This window comes from Oreochromis niloticus, linkage group LG8, assembly GCF_001858045.2.
Source record: "Oreochromis niloticus isolate F11D_XX linkage group LG8, O_niloticus_UMD_NMBU, whole genome shotgun sequence".
NCBI lineage: Eukaryota > Metazoa > Chordata > Actinopteri > Cichliformes > Cichlidae > Oreochromis > Oreochromis niloticus.
The window spans coordinates 26864330-26881908 of record NC_031973.2 but is presented as its reverse complement, the minus strand read 5'-3'; the positions used below and the strand labels follow the sequence as shown (position 1 = coordinate 26881908).

Here is a 17579-nt window from a genome sequence, read left to right as displayed (position 1 = left end):
TCTGAGCTACAGTCTGTCTTTTGTCCTGTCTTCCTCCCACTTACCCCCAACCAATGAGGGCTGCCCTCTCCCTGAAAATAGTTCTGCCGTATGTTTCTTCCACTTAAAAGTTTTTCCTTCCCACTGTTGTGGGGTGTTTGTAGCTCCAGAGGGGGAGACCACAGAACAGAGATTAGCTGAACTGAGCTGTCTTTTTCTCAGCTGTGTGCAAAAAATGAGCAGTTGCTCTCTGTTGAATCTATTGAATAAAATTGAAATAAAATTGAAATGTCAGTGAAAATGCAACTATTAATGAATCCATGTTACTCTGTTAGGTTAATGCCTGAGTGTTGCAATGTGCTATTAAAAAGGCTCACACATAAATGTCAACAACAGAGACAGCTTGTCATGTGACGGTAAATAATGTAATTTTTTGTTCTGCATATCATACAGGTCAGCTGTTCCACACACACTTCGGTTTCATACAGTGGAACAGTTTGTAATGAACCTTATGCAAAGTATAATAGCGAAGTTCTATGGTCTCACATCTGTCCGCTCCCTGGTGTTGCCAACTAAATCTAAACTTCACATCACATCCACTTTCCCACGCTGTCAAGCTGTTTGTGACATCCCTGGTCTAGTCCAATCATCTTCTCCCGGCCTTTTTCAGGCCAATCAGCATTCGTGCCACATACTTTGAATCTCACTGCGGATCTGTCATTCTCCTTTGCAGATGCCTTCGTGCAACCCACCTCCTCCTCATCACCACCTCTCATCACTCAGGCTCCATCTAAGCCACTGTCTTCATCTCCACCACCAGCGTCCAGACTCTGGGGGGTCCTCCTCTAATCCCTATCACACCTGGGGTTCTGTTCCACTGAGTCAGGCCATTGGAGTCTAACCACCAAATACCTCTATCTAAATTCTCTACATCAATAAATCATGTTCATTCTTTCTAATGGCCTCTCCTTATTGAAATAATAAAGCCCTCCTCTGGATAAATTACACAGAACCTTTTGCACTGTGCCCATTGATTATATCAGAAAGGTTAGCCCTTAAATCAAAAGCATATTGATTCTCCTTTATTCTCCTCTCATGCTGTTTTCAGAGGGAAACATATGTTGAAACCTGAATTTACACTGGATTATTTGGCTAGTAGGCCTTCCACTCCCTTCCTTACATTTCTTCATCAGGTCTGCTGAATTTTGAGCTGCTAATATGTGCCACTCTGGGCAGAATGCTGGTGATATTACAGAAAATTTGCAATATGCACTATCACAATAATTTGCCCCACCTGTTGTGATCATTTCCTCCTCCCTAGGATTTCTATAAATGCAATAACACTCACTGAACTGAACTGAATAATCCTAAAGCCTACAATACAAAAACAAACATTATTAATTGATTATAATTAACCTTTATATAGATTTATGTTCTTCAGGGCAGACAACATCTCAACAAGTAGGGTTTTTTTCAGGAGTTACAACTAACATTTACATGTTCTGCACAGAATCATTTATTATGTTGATTGTTTTCATAAATGAACTCAGGGACCATCACAATGAATTATGGGATGGCATTTCCTCCTCTCCTTTCATAAGGGATGAAAGGAAATGAATGAATAATAATAACAATAATAATAATTTTCAACTACTTTAACAGAATTTCCCAAATAAACCATTTCTTATCTTATCCTGTGTTATTGTTATTTCTACTAAAACAACTATAATTAAACTGAACATACATTCGTCTCCGTTTTTTAAATGATGTATAATATGATTGTTTTGGAAATATACACAGAGATCAAAACCATTGGGTAAAATAAATGATGTAGAACGAATATCTGAACTCTTGAAAGAAAAACCACAACAAAAAAAGTGACAGCCATTCAATCCTTCTCGGTCCATCCTCCGACCACTCATGCAGCGTGATGTGCGTGAATGATCACGACATACCATCATGTGGATTGATGTAGGCAGAAGCCCACAGACTGTGATTCACTGTAAAGGAGGAGCCTGTTAAACAGCGTGGACTGTCGGAGAAGAGAGGAGGAGAGAAGAAAGCGAGCTGAGGGCTGTGAGACGAAGGAGAGGACGGGTCGGCTGAAGCGAGAGTGCGAGCTTTACCAGCTTTTTATTTATTTCCTCCGCAATCCTCGACTCTTTCATAAAGAAGCCTGCGAAGTGAAGGACTCTCAGGATGGAGCGGATGGAGTCAATGGAGCCGATCTCGGCATACTACACCACTGCTTACCCAGAGATCCAACCAGACAGTACTTACGGATCCAGAGAGACAACCGAGAGCCAGGCAATGACTCCACCACCTCCAACATATGACGAGGAGTTGGTGCACAAGGTACGACCATGTGGTCATCATGATACAACAACAGGTTTCATAGTCAGGAGCACTTTTATGCATTTACTTGTACCATTTAAACGCTGGGCGTTTTTTTTTCACGTGATTTTTCTTCTTGTTTATTTCTTCTTGTTTATTACTGGTGAAATGTGAGGAAACGCTTCTAAACCCCGCAGCATCCCGGTCCTTGACCGGATTTGCGCTCACGTGGTGCTGATTTACACTCGGATGCAATTTATAGTTGGTCTGTTTCCAGCCCTAATGTGTGTCAAATCACAGAATTCCTGCTGAGATGAGCTGTCAGCTTACAAGAAGGTCCCTCTTCACATATGAGCTGATTACTTCCTGTTGTCAGGACAGGAAAGCTTTAAAAGAGGTCACTTTCTTTGAAAAAATGTCTTAACCAAACGCCAAATTCCCAAAGCAATGCTCACATTTATCAACAAAAAGTGCTGTAGAATAAAATCACATTTCAAACTCAGATTGTAATTGACAAGTACACTTACACTTTCTCCTTACTGCGACCTGAAGCTCAAATAACCCATAAATACAACAGTAAATACACTAATTTATTTCTGACACCTTAAATTCCATAACTCATACACAAACACACTAAAATGTCAGAGTGAACGTGATCCTGTTTTGACTGTTGTCACAAAAACTGTACAGTATAGCCATTTGTCATTCAAAAACCTATTGCGCTCACAGCAAGCAGTTAAGGCTAAATCAGCTACATTAATGTCTGGATTTAAAGAGCAGACTCCAGTGAATCCCTCCTGGTGCTCCCATTTGACCTCAGTGTTGACGGAACAAGGATAAAAGAGGAGCTCCCTTTAGGCTTCAGTAAAATGTCACATTGTATTTCAGAGTTGTGTTGCAGAAACCATTTCCCTTCAGTCTAGAGGAGTCATGTCATTCAAATGGCATATCTTTCTTCTGATAAGCATCTGGCCTTCAGCCTGCTATGTTCTAATTCTCTCTTTTTAGATATAGCAACTAAGCAGAATTAGCACATCAATACTCTGATTCAACTGATAAGACATAAACTTTAAAATAAAACTGTCCGGTAAAGTCAAAAATGTATTGCCTTTAACTAGCTGCCTACCACCTGAGCTACAGGGATGGTTGCAGCTCCGGTGGTAGAGTGGTCACCTACTCACCGGAAGGTTGGTGGTTTGATCCCAGGCTCCTCAAGTCTACATGACAAATATCCTTGGGCAAGATACTAACCCCATGTTGCCCTCCGGTGCATCCATCAGAATGTGAATGCGAGTGAATGCTAGATAGAAGCACTAAAAACCTTAGTTAAAGTGCTTGTGTGAATGGGTATGATTGGGTGAATGCAGGAGTTGTATACAGCACTTTGAGTGCTCAGTAAGAGTAGAAAAGCGCTATATAAGAACCAGTCCATTTACCATTTAATTGCCTTAGAAACATATTATAATCTTGCTACTTATTTATTTATGTTTGCACTCATAAATGTCCCAGATAATTGGGTGCACCCTTGGTTTAGGTTCAGGGTTATTGGCAAGGTTAAGCATTCACTGATTATGTTTAAGGTTATAGAGAGAGTCTCTGGGAAATTAACAGAATCCAATTTGCTTCAGCCCTTTGAAGTCAACAGGCATGTGTATGTGTCATGTTAGTGTGGAATGTGATTGGTTGGGACCAAAATGCAGACCCTAAAGGAAGGTAGAATTAAACATGAAATGAATTAGAGCAGGCCTGGCCCTGCCATTGACTGACCTAGGTGGAAGCACTGCTGCAGCACACCAAGCACTGATGTCTCTGCCAAGCCGGGTGCAGACGCGGTGATGGACAGCATTACGGAGGACCAGGCTTCCTCTTTGAAGATGGCGGGCTCAGACAAGCCTATCTTTTAAATGAATTTCAGAGTTTCCCTACATAGACTTGGGCTGGGAACCCAGATACATTGTATAAACAATCTGTTTACCACAGAACAACATTTTTGTGCCTCTTTTGTAAGTTTAGTTGTCACTAACCACCTAGCTCCTGCCTGTTTTGTCTGGTGTTTCGCTACAGGCATGCTGATCAGGTTGCTATTGTGGTGGTCCTCAATGTCACTGAGCTGTCCTAAGTCTCCAGCAGTAAGAGATACTCCAACGCCATTGTCTTGACCTGTAGCTGGTGACAGTAGTCTTTTTTATGCTCTAAATATTTGAGGCGATGGTCCACTTTAAACAGAACCCACCGCTATGCTGAGCTCAATGAGGCTGCAGAGCAGAAAAAGCACCATCAGCAGCTGTAGCTCAAGACAGTAGTTGAAGTTTGTCTGTTGGATGAGCAACTTATTGGAGAAGCAGCCGATTATTGTTCAAACAACACAATAATAATTTGTGAAATTGAAAATGAAATAACTTTTTAATTTAATATATATTTCATATTTTTATTTTAAGAAAAGTCTGGATGTAGCTCTTTACCATTCTCATGCATGTGCACACACATGCACATGTGGTCTGAATCGCTGCCATTACAAATACATTCTGTGCACTGCCAGCTATAATAATAATAATAATAATAATGGATTGGATTTCATATAGCGCTTTTCAAGGCACCCAAAGCGCTTTACAATGCCACTATTCATTCACTCTCACATTCACACACTGGTGGAGGAAAGCTACTGTTGTAACCACAGCTGCCCTGGGGCAGACTGACAGAGGCGAGGCTGCCATATCGCGCCATCGGCCCCTCTGGCCAACACCAGTAGGCGGTAGGGTACAGTGTCTTGGCCAAGGACACAACGACCAGGACAGAGAGCCCAGGGATCGAACCGGCAACCTTCCGGTTGCAGATACGCTTCCCAACCATCTGAGCCACGGTCACCCCGTATAAGACCTTATGCAGAAACATTTGTGATTTTCCTAATAATTTCAAATGAATTTCAATCTTAAAAAAGGTTGTGAATACTTGTGTAAAAAAGATATTTTAAGTATTTAATTTTTAATAAATTTACTCCCAAACACTCCAAAAACCATCATCACTGTCATGGGGTGGATTTTGTGTGTAGAGTTACTCGGCATTGTTAAGCTCTAAAGGGCTAAGGAATGCAGTGAGAGTCCTCACAAAGATAGATGTAATTCTAACATGTGACTGTTATATCAGCTCACACATATACACACCACACACAGACTTGTAGTGTCAGGGAAGCAGGTGCACTGAAAGGGGAATACACCGTGTTCTTCCTGTCCAAATCAAGAAGAGTAATTTCAAGTGAACTTGAAAAAGTCAGTCTCACCTTTTTGCCCTTCCTGTGCCAATTATTATATAAATAATAAAAGGACTAATAAAGGTTTATCTTATCTTTTGTACTCACTCTTCTCAGGCTTTCACTCTGCCTCACCTTTTCCTCCCTGGAGGAGTTCTAATTACACAACAAAAAATGGCTTTTTAAGTGCTCTTTGGTAAGGGCCAGTACTTACACATGAAGCTGAAATTGTTACAGTTGGTTTGTGGATTCCTTTCTGTTATTAATTCTCCCTTCAATACCCACAGTTGTCCCAGATGACATTTTTAATAAAGTCAACCTAAAACTGCTTTTGTAATATTTTGGAAAGATTAGCTTAGAGACGTTTTTATAGACAGAGTGGTTTTGTATTTTTCCTACTGCCAATAATTCACATTAATACCCACAAAAACATTGCATTCTTTTGTATCTCTCAGTGGTTTCCTGTTTTTTCCATTCTCTCCATGGCCCTTATGCAAAAGACACATTTTTAAAGCTTCAAAGCATATTTTTTCATTAAAGAAAGTCTGTAAGTGTAGTAAAACCACAGCAGCTACCTGTCCACCACAAAAAAGCAGATATCATTAGCAACTAGCTGGCTGAGCATTTAGCTTAATAGCGGCAGACCAAAACAGAGCTAAAAAGATGGACTACAGGACTTTAATTTGTCTAAAAAACCAGACACTTGATTGTATAGAGTGCAGTGCATATTGACTTTTAGTATCAGAAACAGTAACTTTATCTCCTGTTGTTCTGTGGTTTCAAACCCCAGCTGTGCAGTATATCAAAGCTTAAATCAGTGGCAATATGGAAACTGTTGGGCTAAATTACATTCTGGTCAATATTGCACATGCTCCAGTAAGAGAAAAGTGACATTTCAGAGAACTGTATTCACCCCATCCCCTAATGCTGTTACTCCAATGACTTGTAAAAAGACATCCCATACTTATTACCTCAATAACCTCCACAGAAGCTCATACTGAGCCTTGAACAGTAAGAAGGGAAATTTGCAGGCACTTAGCAATCTGCCTGTGAACCACAGAGATGAGAGAAATCTAATTCCTCTTTCTCTCTCGCACTACAACACATATACATCATCAGTGTGTAATTCCCAAACATCTGTGGTGCATTCGCCTAATTACCTCCTGTCTCTAGAGGGGTTTCATGAGACAGTCTCACTTCTCGGCTAACTACAATTTGGTAGCATCACCACATGAACGTGTGTAGTGAGTACAATGAGTATGTTTTTTTTTTCTCAGCACTAATTCCATCTTCACATGTACACATGGAGGCATTATGTTGCACACTCTCAGTTATGTCCAGTAAAGAGGAAAATAATGCAGCTGAATCACAGCAGGATCAGATCAAAATATTTTAATAAATTATTGCCTTCAGATTTAGATGCAGTCAGTGGCTTATGTGATCACAGACTGCATGTAAAAGACAGATGTATCTTCCACATCCCCAGAAAGTTAATTCTGTTCATCTAGACGTAGCGTTTTCAGTGGGAGAAACGTTTCATCACTCATCCAAGTGACTTCTTCAGTCTCAGCTGACTGCAGGTTTCCCCAATCTTATAAACAGTGCATGTGCATAATGACCGAAAAAACTAGAATTAATGGTGAACAATGGACTGTTAGGTCAGTTTCTTGATTGTTAATGTGATCAACAACCACCGATCAAAGACCATTGATTAATGGCCATGAGTACCATTCGCAGAGAGTTGGGGAATGGCTGCAATCACAGCATTATAAGATGGTGAAAGATGTACCCTTAGGCCCCCTCTTCGATTCAGAGATGGTCTGTATCTGTGGGGATGGTGTTCGCTCTGCGTTGTAGCATCCTGATGACACCCAGTTTGTGCTTCAGTGGATTCAATTCAATTCAATTCAATTTTATTTATATAGCGCCAAATCACAACAAAAGTCGCCTCAAGGCGCTTTATATTGTACAATAGATCGCACAATAATAAATACAGAGAAAAACCCAACAATCATATGACCCCCTATGAGCAAGCACTTTGGCGACAGTGGGAAGGAAAAACTCCCTTTTAACAGGAAGAAACCTCTGGCAGAACCAGGCTCAGGGAGGGGCAGCCATCTGCGACTGGTTGGGGTGAAAGAAGGAAAACAGGATGAAAGACATGCTGTGGAAGAGAGACAGAGATTAATAACAGATATGATTCGATGCAGAGAGGTCTATTAGCACATAGTGAGTGAGAAAGGTGACTGGAAAGGAAAAACTCAATGCATCATGGGAATCCCCGGCAGCCTACGTCTATTGCAGCATAACTAAGGGAGGATTCAGGGTCACCTGGTCCAGCCCTAACTATATGCTTTAGCAAAAAGGAAACTTTTAAGCCTAATCTTGAAAGTAGAGATAGTGTCTGTCTCCCGAATCTAAACTGGAAGCTGGTTCCACCAAAGAGGGGCCTGAAAACTGAAGGCTCTCCCTCCCATTCTACTTTTAAATACTCTAGGGACAGCAAGTAGGCCTGCAGAGCGAGAGCGAAGTGCTCTAATAGGGTGATATGGTACTACAAGGTCATTAAGATAAGATGGGGCCTGGATGATGAGAGTCAAGCCCTAAATAATGATCCGTATGCATAGGTTTATGGTACACATCAACTTTTAAATGTCCCCATTACCGATGGAAATCTCACAGTCTAAGAAGGCTAAACTGTCGTTTTTCATATCATCTGTGGTGAACTTGAAATATTTTTCTTAATGTTAATGTGATCAGTGAAATGTGGTATATCCAGTACACAACTTCCTATGTCCCTACGAAGTGGTGTAATGGCAGATGTTATAAAGTTTAACCTGCAGTCTTACCAACAGCCATCAGGAGTAGACTTCCACTCTTTAGAAAAAGAGCCCTAATCAGGCACCAACTGGGTACCTGATTATCAGCACCTGGGGTACCAGAAACTCAAAATAAGAGTCAATAGCACAATAATCTGTTTGACGTTGGCAGAGAAGATTTGGTTTTTGATGGACACAACCCACATACTCAACTCTGCTACTCAACCTGCAAATGCATTTTTGTGGCACTATTTAAGGAGAAATAAACAGATTGTTCAAAGCTATCAAATTTATTGCCAAAAAGCATTATTACAGCTCCCCATCTTTCAGCACACAGTAAACTGGAAAAGCAGAATACATATAAAACCTCTCTGTACAAGGTGTATTTCAAAGGAAGAATAAGGAAGTGAATTTGCTGGTGATGCCTGAGTAAAGCTGATATGAAGATTCATTGGATGACTGTTGAGGCAGTATCCATATTTAATCCAGCACACTGGGATGTGACTCTTTTCTAAAAATCCTCCATATGCTGAGATCAAATGAGGCTACAAAAGCTGCTTTAGCTTCTCAGCTTTCCTTTCCTCCATTCCCTCCACTTCTTTTATTTATCCCTGATCATTCATAAAGCCTTGAGGCAAAATTGAGTTCAACCACTGCCTGGTTTATCTGATGAGTGTCACATCTTCACTTTTTTCTTGATTTGTCTTGGTTCTCTACAAACTGCTCATCATCACATGGAGATTTATGCATTCTATCCCAATTTATGAACCACAAGATGAACAAGGCTACTTGAGTTCTGGCTTTCTATTCATTTATCCATCAATCCGTTCGCTTCCGCTTATCCTTTCCAGGGGCGCTGGAGCCTATCCCAGCTGTCATAGGGCGAGAGGCGGGGTACACCCTGGACAGGTCGCCAGTCTGTCACAGGGCTAACACACAGGGACAGACAACCATTCACACTCACATTCACACCTAGTGACAATTTCGATTATCCAATTAACTTATCCCCACAAGCTGCATGTCTTTGGACGGTGGGAGGAAGCCGGAGTACCCGGAGGGAACCAACGCAAACACGGGGAGAACATGCAAACTCCACACAGAAAGACCCCAGCCTGATGGTGGAATTGAACTCAGGACCTTCTTGCTGTGCAGCAGCAGTGCTAACCACCGTGCCACCCCGAAATTGAGTTCAACCACTGCCTGGTTTATCTGATGAGTGTCATGTCTTCACTTTTTTCTTGATTTGTCTTGGTTCTCTACAAACTGCTCATCATCACATGGAGATTTATGCATTCTATCCCAATTTATGAACCACAAGATGAACAAGGCTACTTGAGTTCTGACTTTCTATTAATTTAGCATACCAGAAAAGTCACCTGCTATTAAGAAAGCAGCACTCAAAAACTCAGCGCTTTAACCCCTGGGCCATTTGTCATTCAGTGCAATTTTAAGGCAGGCCTACTTGTGCATATCTGACCAAGAGCGCTAATCATGTTTACTGTCTTTTCACACAATATTTGGTCTCAATCACAATGAGTACTCCTGAGTTTTATCAAGACAGGACTGGTTGAAAGTTTTGTTGCCTTTTTAAGACCACTTTATTAAATTTCCATGGTTACTGTTACTAGACATCAAGTGAAGACCACTTCTGACAGCACATCTGCATTTGAATCATAAAGCAACTGTAGTGGATGCTCCAGCCCAGTGGCTCTTTTAGTATTCTACCCCAGTGATTAATGGGAACTGCAGCTAATTAGTGCATAAAGTACATTACTGAATGTGTATTAAGGTGAAATCTAAGAGTGTGAAGATGAAGGTTCTTTCATGAGAGTTAAAGAATGGAAGTCTATTTTTTATGTCTAACTTTCTTTCTGTAAACATAATCAAGATTTTTATTGTCTCAACCTGCCACTCTATAAAATGCATTTGGGTGTAAATGAAGAACTACCCTGGTGCCACAGTGAGGAAAGAAGGTGAATTTGGCAAAGAACAAAGATTGGCATTGATTTCGGCACTGAGTTTCTTAAAGATGGTATTTCCTTTGCCTTGCAAAGGGTTACCAAAATATTTACATATATTTTATTCAAAACTTATATGTAGCCAATATACCCTAACCTATGCTTAAAAAATGTAGGTTTAGCCTTCTTGCGATTTTTAAAGCTTTCAAGAACAAACATTCAAACATAGGTCTTTTCATTGCCTGTCTTTACAATCTACAGTCCTTCTTTTAGTTGTCTCTTCCCAAACTTAACCACATTTTACCTTCCTTAAACAAATAATGATTGAAGAAATCCATCATTCTTGTGGCTTACTGCATTATTTACTGCATTTTTCTTCTGGCAATAATATTTAGACTTTCACTACAGGATAAAATGTAGTCATTTGGCTGTCACAAGATAAAAGCCACATAGCCTGCATCAAAACTCCTAGATCGCTCCTTTAAGAGAGCAGAGAACAGCTTGACTGTGTCGCACTTACTTAATCTGCCACAGTTGAAGGACACTTTGTGGGTGTGGAGGTGGTGGGTACCCTGGTGTGACTGAAATTAAAACCCAGTAGACAATGAAATATTGACCGATGGTCCTGGTGACTAAGTTGGATGTGTGAATGCTGCCTTTCATTGATTTCATTGTCTTGAAGGTTATCTCCTCTGGCTTGTGAGTCATGCGGTAATAGTGGTACACTGCCAAGCTCTTAGAAAAGAAAAATATCTGTGCTGCTTGGAAAACAGAAATGTCGACCATGACACAGCTGTTGACTCACAACTGAAAATTATGAAATGATTGCAAGTATTCAACCATAAAGAGATTTTCAAGGCCAATTGAGACTGCAGCCAGGCTACTTCCTGTTGCTCCCGTATCACTAAGGGTCACCACAGCTTACTCCTCATGCCTCTACCATATACTTAGACCATATATTTAGAGGTAAGAAACTTAACTGTGGGATTTTATGTGTTTTCCTACAGACAATCCTGGTTGGGGACAGTGGTGTGGGGAAGACATCTCTGCTGGTGCAGTTTGATCAGGGCAAGTTCATCCCTGGCTCGTTCTCTGCCACAGTGGGCATCGGATTCACAGTGAGTGCATGGAATGAAATGAAATTGGACTGGCTTTTATTTATCCATGTTTTTAAATTTGCCTCTGGCATTTCAGACATTAGCAGTGTGGGAGGAGGCAACCTAAATGTCATTGTGTGAGAGGTGGGGTACACCCTGGACAGGTCACCAGTCTGTCTCAGTTTTATATATATATGCAGATTATACATCTTATATGTATAATCTGCAAATGAATACTCTTTAGAATGGGCTCATTTTGATAAAAAGCTGATGATTCACATTTGCCACTCGGTGCCATTAAAATCAATGCAGAAAGAGAGGTTGTAATGACCACAGGCAGTAGCTACTGTAACGTCACTCATTGGTTTGTAAGTTCCTATTATCAAGCCTCAAGATGACCCTTTCTGTCTTGGTGTTTTGAAACCCAATGTGATGAGAAAGGGATGGTTCTCATTGGCTAATGACTTGTAATTGAAAAGTAATTCACCGGGAGTATCCTCCTTTGTGAAACTTATCACTTGATTGATGAAAATTTACAAAATGGGCCAAGCAGATTATTCAATATAGGATGTCAGAGCCAGGGAAACATTTCCTTATAGTCATAGGACTTAGATGTCTCTTTGCACCTACAGGTATCACTTTCCAGGCCTTAAAGCTACATCTATCTTTAATACTATCTACATTAATGACATGAGAATGTAATTAGAACCACCCCACTGAAATCTTAAATGGTGAAATTTAGAAATATGTTGGCAATATGGTCATTTATTTTAAACAATTCTGAAGTTTGCAACTATTTAATATAGTATTAAATGAAGCAAGTGGGGGGGTTTTCTTTCCCATAAGTTTCTATACATTGTGACTTATTTTTGCAACATGAGTCGCCCCCTGCTGACCATTATAAGGAATGGAGGTTTAAGGTAGTTGTACATTGCTTCTCTCATTAAACATATATTTCAAAATCTGAAGACATAAAGCCAAAACTATCTACAAACATAGATAGCTTGTCTTTGTACTTTGCATTTTTAATTTGTCCTACTAGCAGCTCGTATTGTTATTCTGTTTCTGCCTCTCTCAGAATAAAGTGGTGACTGTGGATAACGTAAAGGTCAAACTGCAGGTCAGTAAGTAAATCAGTTCCAGTGCAAAGTTGATGTGCTTACACAATAGCACTCTATTTTTAGAGTACTGGCTGGTTTCCTCTTGGGCATCACCATTATAAGTGAAAAATAAGAAGTAGCCAAGTGGAAACAGGCCAGTTCTTTTCTGTTTCAGATATGGGACACAGCAGGACAGGAAAGGTTCAGAAGTGTGACACATGCGTATTACAGAGATGCACACGGTGAGGCGATACAAACCCTAATCCATATCACAGCATCACAGGTGTTACATTGGCACTCAGTTTTTGTTGGTTTTCTTTCCAAAGCTTTGCTCCTGTTGTATGACATCACCAGCAAATCATCTTTTGACAACATTAGAGTAAGTCTGTGTTTGCACGCTGGGAAAATATGAAAATGTGCTACAGTTAAAGATTTATGTATGAGTGTGTTTGTATGTCTCTTGCTTCAGGCATGGTTAACAGAGATCCACGAGTATGCACAGAGCAATGTAGTCATCATGTTGCTGGGCAACAAGGTAAGAGGAAATTGTTTGAGAAGCTTAGCATGTGGAGCAAAAAGTGCAAAAGAAGGATGTGATCTGTGCTGAAGAAAGAGCGGTTTCTGGATCAGGGGATATTTTAAAGATAATTTAAAAGAGTTTTAAAAGATTTATAGCAAATTGATGGGGCTGCTTTGAGTTCGAGTGTCAGGTTATATATGTAAGAATATGAATGCAATGATGAAAATGTGAGTTTCGCCACATCGTAGGTAGCTTAGTAGTAATGAAACTCAAAAAAGCTATATGTAACATATATGATGCTGTATCACATTTTGTTATATATTATATTTACAAGTCCCCACAAAAAACAGAAACACAAAAAACTACTTCAATCACTCTGTGTATAAGTATCTGAACTACAAGCAAACTACTATAAACGAGTTAGACTACTAGTTTTATTACATGCTCTACTCTTCAACATTGAATAGTGGTAGCAAACACTGAAAATTCCACAAGATATGTTTGCCTTTAGAAATAGCCTGATTGATTATCTTGTATATTATAAAGTCTAAAAATGTACATACTCATACCTGTGCATGGTTTTGTTCAGCTTTAAACAATTAGCTGTATCAAGATGTACATTGTTTTTGCACTTAGTAGTTTAAATGCGTTTATTTTTCTGCACCAAGTCTTTCCTAAAATCCTAATGTAACGTGTGTTTATCAGGCCGATATGAGCAGTGACCGAGCGATCAGGAGAGATGAAGGAGAGAGGCTGGCCAGAGTGAGTATTTTTATTTACTGCTTTAAAAACACAACTGGTAGCATTTAATCTGCTACTTACTGTGTTGTGCTCTCTTTGTGTGTTCAGGAGTATTCAGTTCCTTTCATGGAGACAAGTGCCAAGACAGGGGTCAATGTAGATCTGGCCTTCACTGCTGTGGCCAAGTATGACACAGACACCAGAACAGTCCATAAACTATAGATGTGTATAACCTCAAATGGTCCTTGTTTGATCCAACAAGAACTCGTGTAATGGGACTAAACAAAGATAAATTATTATCATTTGGTTTTGCTTTGCTTTTCTTCTTCTGTATCTATCTGCCACTTATTGACTTTTCACAAGATAGTAGCAAAGTTGTTACTACTGAATTTGAGGTTGTTTTTGTAAATTGCTCAATTTTATCTCACATTGTTGCTGAACATAATTTGTAATTTTCAGAAATTTCCAGGATTCATTATAAAGAAATGTTTCAATCCCCTTAATACTATATAATTAAACGTATTAATTGCTCGGGATTTATCCTTAATCCCCACAAATTTTATGTCCCCTTCTTCCCTTGGAAGCTATAAGTAGCTATAAGTAGTTCACTACTGTTTTCGTGATGCTATATGGTACAAGTGTTCCGTGCTTGCCATTTAAAGGTTTTCTTACCACAATACAGAATCCTTTACAGTAGAATAATTCTGTCAATATCAGTATTATCTTCTAAAATATGCCTTGTTCTGTTCTTCAGGGAGCTGAAGCATCGGGCCATCCAGCATCCCAGTGAACCCAAGTTCCAGATACATGAATATATTGAGGCACAGAAGGAGAAGTCAGGCTGCTGCAGCTACTTTTAAAACTTATCTCCCTACTCCTCCTCCTCCCATAGCTCTGGGCGAACAGACTGTCAGAGACACATTACTGAGTGGGAGGAAGCCCTGTATCACTGCTGCTCACAAAATGTTACACTGCCATTCATTCAAGACTAAAAGCCAAACATACATCAGTGGATTAAACGTGCTACAGACCCACACAAGTTTTCTTTAGCTGAATACCTCCAACTCTTCAGACATCAGTTTGCACTACTGATGCTTTCTAAAGTATATTCAAGGAAAGAATAGCTATTTATTTGATATGTAACAAAATATACCCTCCGGCAATTTTCCTTTTCTTTATTTTTAAATTAAATGATCAATATTAGTCTCTTGTGTTTGTTTTGTTAATGCAGTTGCAGTCAAGAGTTAGTCAATCTGGAAGCAGGACCAAACAGCTAGCCTGACCCTGTCACAAACCACCTACAATTCCATAACGTGGTTTTTCTCATTTGCTTGAGAAAAACCATGAACCATGCTAACAGACAATGTATCTTAGCCTGTTACCATGAGAACTTTTACTAATTTGGATTAAACACACATCTTCTATTTTTTAAATTGTATTTATTTATTTATTTATGTATTTTTGCATAGCTTAGCACCATACTAAAAACACAGATATATAATTGATGTCAGTGTTATGCCTCACTGTTAATAAGTAATTATAATAAATTATAATTATCTATATAAAATGTATTTTCCCTTGGTGAAGTTATGTGATTCATTTTTCTTTTGAACAGTTATTTTTGTTAATATTTTCTGTTGTTTCCTCACATGTGGACAGTAAGGTGCTAGGCTGGTTAGCGCTTTTGCCTCACAACAACAAGGTTACTGGTTCAAGCTCTGGTTGGGATCATTCTCTGTAGAGTTTGCATGTTCTCCTGTGCCTGTGATGATTTTTCTCACGCATATTGGGTTAACTGGTATTTCTAAACTAACTGTAGACCGTATGTAAGGTAGTTAAACTACTAGGGGCATGCAGAATAAACATTGGCATGCAGAGCAATGCATCTGTGAACTGTGTCTCTGGGAGGAGGATTGCTGTGAAGAGCAAACATTTGATACTAAGTACTTGAGTTGTTGTCTGTTATTTAGGGGAGCGTTATGTACATACAGCACAGTGAATATTTTGATATGGTGTTATACTGTGCACCCTTGAGTCACCCTTGTAATGGTTGCAGCATCTCGGGGGGGGGTCAAACCAAGTGCTTATCTGTTTTTCTATCCAGGTGTGCTTTTATTGTATGTAGAGTGTGTTTGGGATCATTGTCATGCTGAAGAATTAGGCCATTACCAATCTGCTGCTGTCCAGATGGTATTGAATGCTGGTTCAAATTTTGACCATACTTATCTGCATCCATAATTTCATCAAGTTTTGACAATATCCCCAACATCACTGGGTGAAACAGAGCCCCAAACCATGAAAAGGTCTCCACTTACAGATGGCTGTTGAAACTCAACCTCTACTGGCTAGTCATTGAGCCAAATTTGGATTTATCACTGCATAAGACCTGTTAGCACTGATTTTCACTCAAGTTCTTGTGTAATTTGGCACAGGTAAGCCTTTTCTTCTTGTTTTCATTCCTTAAGAAGAGCCTCTTGACAGCCATCTTTCCACTGAGACCATTTCAGCACTGTAAGATCTAATGAGTTGCCAGTACTTAAAAAAATTATGCAAACGTGTTGCCTTAGAAAAACTAATTACAGTTTATTTAAGATATACACAGTACTTTGAATAATCTGATTTTTCTAAGAATGAATTAATGAAAAAGTCAACTGATGAATATGTCAGTTGAAATAAATAATTTGTTTTTAGCACTCTATATAGTTTGTTTTTGCTCTACAGGCCAATTTAAAGCTCAGTTGCACATGCATGCTGAACATGCATTTGAAAGTGCCTCCCTTTTTATTTTTGTATAAGAATACACTAATATCAACAGTAAATTTGGGTAATCAGTTTTTAAATGCTCAGGGCTGAATTTAGATCCTCCAAAAGATATTTTCACATCAATGCGTTAAAGCTGCATTACGTTTTGGTTCCTGTGAAGAGGAAAACAAACTGTTTTCATTCATCTCCTGGCAGTAGCATGTTACTTAATGCTACACTGTGTTATTCGCTAACGTTGTAAGCTAGAGACATTGTGTACAGAACATACAGGAGTTTTACCAAAACCTTTGTAATCTGAAATAAAAGAGTGGGAGTACAAGTTTTTGTTGACCAGAAAAACCAGAACGAGCGGAAGAATGCCAAACCGCTACGTAAAGAAGAGGGGAAGTAGTGAGTGGTATTTTTCTCTGTGTCTGTCCCTCCAGGTTACATATTTTAAATAACACAAGTTAATATGTTAAGGAAAGGTTGCTTTTGTGACATTTGTTTTGGACAGTAGTCTACAATGCTCTTCTGCAAATATTACTGCTTGATGAGTGTATGTTTGCTGTGTTGCTAAGTTTGGACAGGTTTGATATACTTCGGAATTATTCAGATTGTGGTCAGAAGACCTTTTGTCCATTGAGCAGCTGTTTTGTTTTGACCACACCACTGCCAGAAGCAGTGTTTTATGTGCTGTATGCTGGATAAAAAATAAATAAATAATTTTTACCTGCAGGGGTGCTCTCTTCCCTGCAGACACCCACCATAGCCGGAATGGTGTGTGTGTGTGTGTGAGAGAGAGAGAGAGAGAGAGAGAGAGGATGGTAATTGGTTGCAGTAAGTCACAACAAGCAAGGACAGATGGACTGAACAAAACGTTTGCTAAAACTAACGTCATTACTTTGATCTGTTTGTCAGAATCACTATCAACTGCAGGTGCACAGTTGTAAAAATCCAAGAGGAATAAAAAAAAGAAACTAATTTCCTGTTTGTATGCCTGACCTTCAAAATAAAAGCATGGGTTGTCTAGAGGTTGTCA

The 17579-nt window shown here is 39.5% G+C and overlaps 1 protein-coding gene across 1 annotated transcript; it reads left to right on the top strand.

Annotated features, from left to right (window-relative positions):
• Positions 1 to 1964: 1964 nt before the first annotated feature.
• On the top strand, positions 1965 to 17513 carry LOC100707685 (ras-related protein Rab-37). Its single transcript, XM_003438486.5, has 9 exons — positions 1965 to 2334; positions 11345 to 11455; positions 12513 to 12554; positions 12710 to 12776; positions 12861 to 12913; positions 13004 to 13069; positions 13760 to 13816; positions 13904 to 13980; positions 14550 to 17513. Exons 1-9 carry the CDS (start codon positions 2179 to 2181, stop codon positions 14653 to 14655), a joined length of 735 nt encoding a protein of 244 aa, XP_003438534.1. The 5' UTR covers positions 1965 to 2178; the 3' UTR covers positions 14656 to 17513.
• Positions 17514 to 17579: the final 66 nt, after the last annotated feature.

Bases quoted from the DNA above. Each gene is read 5' to 3' on its own strand.
- LOC100707685 (XM_003438486.5), top strand. From the start codon at position 2,179: ATGGAGCGGATGGAGTCAATGGAGCCGATCTCGGCATACTACACCACT. The intron at 13,070-13,759 runs GTAAGAGGAAAT...TGTGTTTATCAG, and splicing joins TCATGTTGCTGGGCAACAAG to GCCGATATGAGCAGTGACCG. The intron at 13,981-14,549 runs GTATGACACAGA...TCTGTTCTTCAG, and splicing joins GCCTTCACTGCTGTGGCCAA to GGAGCTGAAGCATCGGGCCA.